General features: G+C 43.8%; 1 protein-coding gene across 1 annotated transcript; it reads left to right on the top strand.

Moving 5' to 3' along the window:
• Positions 1-4,015, top strand: Gm11757 (predicted gene 11757). Its single transcript, NM_001085538.2, has 6 exons — positions 1-93; positions 788-875; positions 1,346-1,654; positions 1,933-2,010; positions 2,987-3,292; positions 3,598-4,015. Exons 1-6 carry the CDS (start codon positions 88-90, stop codon positions 3,891-3,893), a joined length of 1,083 nt encoding a protein of 360 aa, NP_001079007.1. The 5' UTR covers positions 1-87; the 3' UTR covers positions 3,894-4,015.
• The last annotated feature ends 3,482 nt before the right edge of the window (positions 4,016-7,497 follow it).

Here is a 7,497-nt window from a genome sequence, read left to right as displayed (position 1 = left end):
CCTTGCACCGCAGACTCTTGTGAACACCGGGACACATTAGACCCTAGTTTCCTCACTGGGTTCGGGAAAGGAAGCTCGGGAGACAAAATGCAGGTGAGTTGGGGGCAATTACATTCACTCCTATTTTCTGTAGGATAACTGGGATATTTGTGCCTCGCCACATACAAAATATGGTTAGCTACCTTGAATTTGAACCCATGTCTGTAAATTGAAGAGGTACAACAACTAGATTTATTTTGTCCTTGGGTTTCTAGGTTTTAGCCCACAACCAGCTATGGGGCCAAGAATGATGTTAAATTTCTGAGGATCCCCATTCCTCTTAGGAGTGAATGCCATTATGGCCACCTCTCAGACACCCATGTTGTGTGACTTAGGATGGAAAAGTGTAGTTTCACACAGTTTCTCTTGATATCTTATTGTGTCTGAAGCACAGCTGGAGTTGATTAGATTTTGAAAGGGAATTTTTTCCCCTGCAGAAAATGGTAAGAATGTGAACTGGAGAGAGTGAGTGGCTGTGGTCTTCTCAAAGGAGAGGTGCTTCAGTTTCTTTCCTCCACTTGTTCAATGGCTCCTGCCCTGTTCATTGTCGATCCTCTTTGGATTAACCTCACAGGCCTACTCTCCCATTAGAAGAGAATGGGCCAGCATCTGTGAATGAGGAAGTAAGGGTGCATTGTTTTAGCTTATGCAACTGGAGGCTGCAACCTGAGTCCATTCACAGCTGGGGAACAGGGATTCCTGTAGCTTGCAACCTGTTTTAATATTTAATTTTTTCCTTTCTGCACAGAGAGAAGATAACCGCGTCCAAAGTGTGAGGAGTGACAAAGAAGCCAATAGGAGGAGGAGGCTGAGGCAGGAAGGCCAAAGTTCCTCAGGTATTCAGAGTGAAATCCCTGCTCTTCCATTCTCTTGCTCTTTGACCTCGAGTATATGAAAGAGCCCCGAATTGGAAATCTGTAGTAAGGATAGACCAGCATTCAGTGGTCCCTGATTTATGTCCTTGTCCCAGAAGGCTCTGAGTGTCTCCCTGTTGTGGATGTGGTTATGAGTCTCTACAGATCCATCATTCCCTGGTAGCACTAATGCTGTGGATCCCATTGTATTCTGGGACCAAACCATCCCTAAATCTGCAGACAGCTATGCTTTCCCAGTGAGTGTACTTCTTGCTGTGAAGAGCAGGGTAGGTGCTGCAACAGGGCTGGTAAGACTGTGTTCATAACCACTTGATAAATGAGGGAAGCCATCCCGCTGGCCAATCAGTGTGCAGGGAATGTCCCTAAGCAAAGTTGACATGGTCATGTGTGTTACCTTTGATATCCTCATCGCATCCCTCTTTGCCTCGCAGGTCCGTGTGATAGCCCGTGGACTGAGGATGAAATCTGGATCTTGCTGCAAGAGTGGGCAATGGTTGAATATGAACTCGGAGACCCAGGCAATAAGATGCATGCGAAGGCCAAGTCCCTTAGCAGACGCCTCTCTAATCGGGGTCTGAGGAAGAGCAAGAATAGCTGTCTTGATGTGATGGTGAAGATGAAGGACCTGCACACACGTCTTTGTAACGAGAGGCCCAGGGCTTACCGCTTGTATTCGACTTATGAATGGATCCTGTACGAGATCTTGGGCCACCCCAGATCCCAGGGAGGCTATGTGCCAGGTGAGTCTCTTGTGTAGAGGGGATTTTGAGGTCCCAGAGAAAAGCATCAGCTGGGCATAGAGCAGAGTACACAACTGCTGCAAGTCCTTTTCCCATAGGCCTTTATTTCCCATAGTGGGCTGCTCTGTGTGTCAAACTTCCTCTGTCACTCCAAGGCAATGGAATGTGTTCTTGTTCATACTTGACTCTGACCCAGAGTCCAGACAACCACTTATAGTGCCTCAAAGAGAGTGAGGGTGCCATTTTAAACACCTTCTCTTTCTTCTCTCCTCACTCAGGTCTTTGGTTTGATGGGCACAGTAAGCCACCAGCTTCCTATGCACCTTCCCTCTGCATTGGTGGTGCCATCTCTCCAGGTATGCACATTGGCATTATAGTATCCCTCCCACTAGTGGAAAGCTTAAGGGGAACTCATCACTGATGATGTCCAAGGGTGATGAAATTCTGATTTCCTGTTGGAAGGATTGGAACTCCCATATATCCTTTGACATTTTCCCTGCTTTTGGGGTTGTGTGGGGGATATTATATTGCGTTAGGTATGACTATGACACTGTTAAATGTGCAATGCATTTGCCATTCCTCCTTGGATGGCTTTATCACCCTTCTGTGATTGTATCCTTATTGTTATTGTTTCCTTTGGAAAGGAGGCATGACCTAAGGTGACATCCTAGTCAGGAGTTGACAGGAGGTGGGCTTATCATGGCTGTTCTTTGTTGTCAAGTTGATTATATCATAGTTAGAAGGAAACAAACCAATAAAGTTCTGCTTGTGTCTGCTTTTCAGCCTAACTTTCCAAGAAGTGAAGATATTTAGGAAACATGTGACATTGGCATCCCATACCTTTAATTCCAGTACTTGGGAGGGGGAGCCAGAGGCAATCACGTCAGTGTGGTATCCTAGATAGGTTGGGCTTAGTGTTAGTGAGCTATCGGATGGCCAGCACCATGGAAGGAAACCCCAATTCATAAAAGAAACTTCAATGAACTGACCTCGGTTTCACTCAGTGTCTCTGATATTTTTAAATTGAGACTGTGTGGTCCTCCTAGGTTAGTTGATATTGCCAGAAACCTGCCCTTGGCTAAAACCTAAATCTGAACTCCTATTTATTTTCTAAAGCTGAAGACACTGATGAATTCCCAGTGAGTGTACCTCTTGGTATTAAGAGCCTGGTAGACTCTGGATCCTGGGCTCTCCTGCAAGTGTTCCCAAAGTCTTGATAACAGAAAGTAACCATTTTTGTCAGTTCAATGTGCAGGGAAAATCCCTGAGTAAAGGTGACAGGTTCGTGTGTGTGACCTCTGATATATTCATCTTGCCCCTCTGTCTCTGCAGGCCCTTCCTTTAGCCCATGGACCGACCCTGAAATCAAGATCTTCCTGCAGGAGTGGCAAGTGGTTGAACGGGAAATTGGCCACCCAGGCCAGAAGATCAAGCAGAAGAGCAGTCTTGTTTGCCAGCGTCTCTATCATCGAGGCCTGTTCAAGGACATCCAAAGCTGTTTGGACCTGATGTGGACCCTGAAGGATCTGCACTCCACTCTCAGTAGAGAGAGATCAAGGACTGTACCCTTGTTTTCTCCTTATAGAGATTATCTGGAAAGGATCTTCGACCCCAAATGTCAGAGAGGCCATGTTCCAGGTGAGTCTCTTCAGCACAGACACTTGGGGTTCTGTAAGTGGTAGCATCAGATGGCCTGTCCTTCATGAGGACAGAGCTAAGCAGACTATGGAGTGAAGCCCCATTCCCACAGGGCTGTGTTGTTGCATACAGCACAAACTCTGGCCTCCCATGTCTAACTTCCTGTGTCACCTCAAGGCAATGGAATTTGGACTTCTTCATATTTGACACTGACCCAGAGGCCAGGCAACTACTTAGAGTGACTCAGGGAGAGTGAGGGTGCCATATTTATGCTTTATTTCTTTCTCTCTTTCTTCTCCTCTCAGGTGCTCTGTATAATTGGTCTGGTTACCACAGGCCTTCCTCAAGCCCTCAAACTCCAATGGTGATGCCATCTCCAGTATACCAGCCTTGGGATTATGGCATGTCTGCGTCTTCTGGTCAGCTTCATGGGAACCCATCACTGATCATGTCCAGTCAGGACTCACTGGTTCCCAGATGGGACGCCTGGAATGCCACCTATCCATTGCCAGTTCAACATGTACTTCTGGCCTCTCTCTCTGGAGACAACAACTTTCAGCTGGTGTGGTCACCTCGTGATGAGAGCTCAAGTCCTCAGTGAAGACATGTGGGGACTTTTCTTTTTCCTCTGAAAACCACTAAGAATCTTCCAGCACTGTATGGATCCTCAATGTTTCTATCTTATTGTAAAGGAAATGTGAAATCAAATAAATGATTTTAACATAACTCTTTTCTTTTTTTTCATTTTTTATTGGGTATTTATTTCATTTACATTTCCAATGCTATCCCAAAAGTCCCCCACACGCTCCCCCACCCACTCCCCCACCCACCCACTCCCACACCTTGGCCCTCTTGTTCTCCTGTACTGAGGTACATAAAGTTTGCATGACTAATGGACCTCTCTTTCCACTGATGACCAACTAGGCCATTTTCTGATTCATATGCAGCTAGAGACAAGAGCTCGGGGGGGGGGGGTACTGGTTAGTTCATATTGTTGTTCCACCTATAGGATTGCAGATCCCTTTGGCTCCTTGGGTACTTTCTCTAGCTCCTCCATTGGGGGCCCTGTGTACCTTCCAATAGGTGACTGAGCATGCACTTCTGTGTTTGCTAGGCCCCGGCATACTCTCACAAGAGACAGCTATATCTTGGTCCTTTCGGCAAAATCTTGCCAGTGTATGCAATGGTGTCAGCATTTGGAGGCTGATTGTGGGATGGATCCCCGGATATGGCAGTCTCTAGATGGTCCCTCCTTTTGTCTCAGCTCCAAACTTTGTCTCTGTAACTCCTTCCATGGCTGTTTTGTTTCCAATTCTAAGAAGGGGCAAAGTGTCTACACTTTGGTCGTCATTCTTCTTGAGTTTCATGTGTTTTGAAAGTTGTATCTTATATCTTGGGTATTCTAAGTTTCTGGGCTAATATCCACTTATCTGTGAGTACATATCGTGTGAGTTCTTTTGTGGTTGGGTTACCTCTCTCAGGATGATGCCCTCCAGGTCCATCCATTTGCCTAGGAATTTCGTAAATTCATTCTTTTTAATAGCTGAGTAGTACTCCATTGTATAAATGTACCACATTTTCTGTATCCATTCCTCTACTGAGGGGCATCTTGGTTCTTTCCAGCTTCTGGCTATTATAAATAATATGAACATGGTGGAACATGTGTCCTTATTACCGATTGGAACATCTTCTGGATAGATGCCCCGGAGAGGTATTGCGGGATCCTCCGGTAGTACTATGTCCAATTTTCTGAGGAACCGACAGGCTGATTTCCAGAGTGGTTGTAAAAGCTTGCAATCCCACCAACAATGGAGGAGTGTTCCTCTAACTCCACATCCTTGCCAGCATTGGCTGTCACCTGAATTTTTGATCTTAGCCATTCTGACTGGTGTGAAGTGGAATCCCAGGGTTGTTTAGATTTGCATTTCCCTGATGATTAAGGATGTGGAATATTTGTTCAGGTGCTTCTCTGCCATTCGGTATTCCTCAGGTGAGAATTCTTTCTTCAGCTCTGAGCCCCATTTTTTAATGGGGTTATTTGATTTTACGGAGTCCACCTTCTTGAGTTCTTTATATCTATTGGATATTATTCCCCTATATGATTTAGTATGGGTAAAGATCCTTTCCCAATCTGTTGGTGGTCTCTTTGTCGTATTGACGGTGTCTTTTGCCTTGCAGAAACTTTGCAACTATATGAGGTCCCATTTATCGATTCTCGATCTTACAGCACAAGGCATTGCTGTTCTATTCAGGAATTCTTCCCCTGTACCCATATCTTCGAGGCTTTTCCCTACTTTCTCCTCTATAAGTTTCAGTGTCTCTGGTTTTATGTGGAGTTCCTTAATCCACTTAGATTTGACCTTAGTACAAGGAGATAGGAATGGATTAATTCTCATTCTTCTACATGATAACCGCCAGTGGTGCCAGCACCATTTGTTGAAAATGCTGTCTTTTTTCCGCTGAATGGTTTTTGCTCCCCTGTCAAAGAACAAGTGACCATAGCTGTGTGGGTTCATCTCTGGGTCTTCAATTCTATTCCATTGTTGTACTTGTCTGTCGCTATACCAGTACCATGAAGTTTTTTTTATCACAATTGCTCTGTAGTACAGCTTTAGGTCCGGCATGGTGATTCCACCAGAGGTCCTTTTACCCTTGAGAAGAGTTTTTGCTATCCTAGGTTTTTTGTTATTCCAGATGAATCTGCCAATTGCCCTGTCTAATTCGTTGAAGATTTGAGTTGGAATTTTGATGGGGATTGCATTGAATCTGTAGATTGCTTTTGGCAAGATAGCCTTTTTTACTATATTGATCCTGCCAATCCATGAGCATGGGAGATCTTTCCATCTTCTGAGATCTTCTTTAATTTCTTTCTTCAGAGACATGAAGTTCTTATCATACAGATCTTTCACTTTTTTAGAGGCATGCCAAGGTATTTTATATTATTTGTGACTATTGAAAAGGATGTGGTTTCCCTAATTTCTTTCTCAGCCTGTTTATCCTTTGTGTACAGAAAGGCCAATGACTTGTTTGAGTTAATTTTATATCCAGCTACTTCACTGAAGCTGTTTATCAGGCTTAGGAGTTCTCCGGTGGAAGTTTTAGGGTCACTTATATATACTACCATATCATCTGGAAAAAGTGATATTTTGACTTCTTCCTTTCCAATTTGTATCCCCTTGATCTCCTTTTGTTGTCGAATTGCTCTAGCTAGGACTTTAGGTACAATGTTGAATAGGTAGGAAGAGAGTGGCCAGCCTTGTCTAGTCCCTGATTATAGTGGGATTGCTTCCAGCTTCTCACCATTTACTTTGATGTTGGCTACTGGTTTGCTGTAGATTGGTTTTATCTTGTTTAGGTATGGGCCTTTAATTCCTGATCTGTCCAAGACTTTTATCATGAATGGGTGTTGGATTTTGTCAAATGTTTTCTCCGCATCTAACGAGATGATCATGTGGTTTTTGTCTTCGTGTTTGTTTATATACTGGATTAGTTGATGGATTTCCATATATTGAACCATCCCTGCATCCCTGGGATGAAACCTACTTGGTCAGGATGGATGATTGTTTTGATGTGTTCTTGGATTCGGTTAGCGAGAACTTTATTGAGGATTTTTGCATTGATATTCATAAGGGAAATTGGTCTGAAGTTCTCTATTTTCGTTGGATCTTTTTGTGGTTTAGGTATCAGAGTAATTGTGGCTTCATAGAATGAGTTGGGTAGAGCACCTTCCGTTTCTATTTTGTGGAATAGTTTGTGAAGAACTGGGATTAGATCTTCTTTGAAGGTCTGATAGAACTCTGCACTAAACCCATCTGGTCCTAGGCTTTTTTTTTTGGTTGGGAGACTATGAATGAATGCTTCTATTTCTTTAGGGGATATAGGACTGTTTAGATCGTTAACCTGATCTTGATTTAACTCTGATACCTGGTATCTGTCTAGAAACTTGTCCATTTCGTCCAGGTTCTCCAGTTTTGTTGAGTATAGCCTTTTGTAGAAGGATCTGATGGTGTTTTGGATTTCTTCAGGATCTGTTGTTATGGCTCCCTTTTCATTTCTGATTTTGTTCATTAGGATTCTTTCTCTGTGCCCTCTAGTGAGTCTGGCTAAGGGTTTATCTATCTTGTTGATTTTCTCAAAGAACCAGTTCCTCCTTTGGTTGATTCTTTGAATAGTTCTTCTTGTTTCCACTTGGTTGATTTCACCCC

The sequence above is a fragment of the Mus musculus genome, chromosome 4 (assembly GCF_000001635.26).
Source record: "Mus musculus strain C57BL/6J chromosome 4, GRCm38.p6 C57BL/6J".
NCBI lineage: Eukaryota > Metazoa > Chordata > Mammalia > Rodentia > Muridae > Mus > Mus musculus.
Note: the sequence above shows the minus strand (reverse complement) of the source record. Positions and strands in the feature narration are given on the sequence as shown.

Coding starts and splice junctions, on each gene's coding strand:
- Gm11757 (NM_001085538.2), top strand. Junction 876..1,345: donor GGAAGGCCAAAGTTCCTCAG/GTATTCAGAGTG, acceptor TTTGCCTCGCAG/GTCCGTGTGATAGCCCGTGG. Junction 3,293..3,597: donor TCAGAGAGGCCATGTTCCAG/GTGAGTCTCTTC, acceptor TTCTCCTCTCAG/GTGCTCTGTATAATTGGTCT.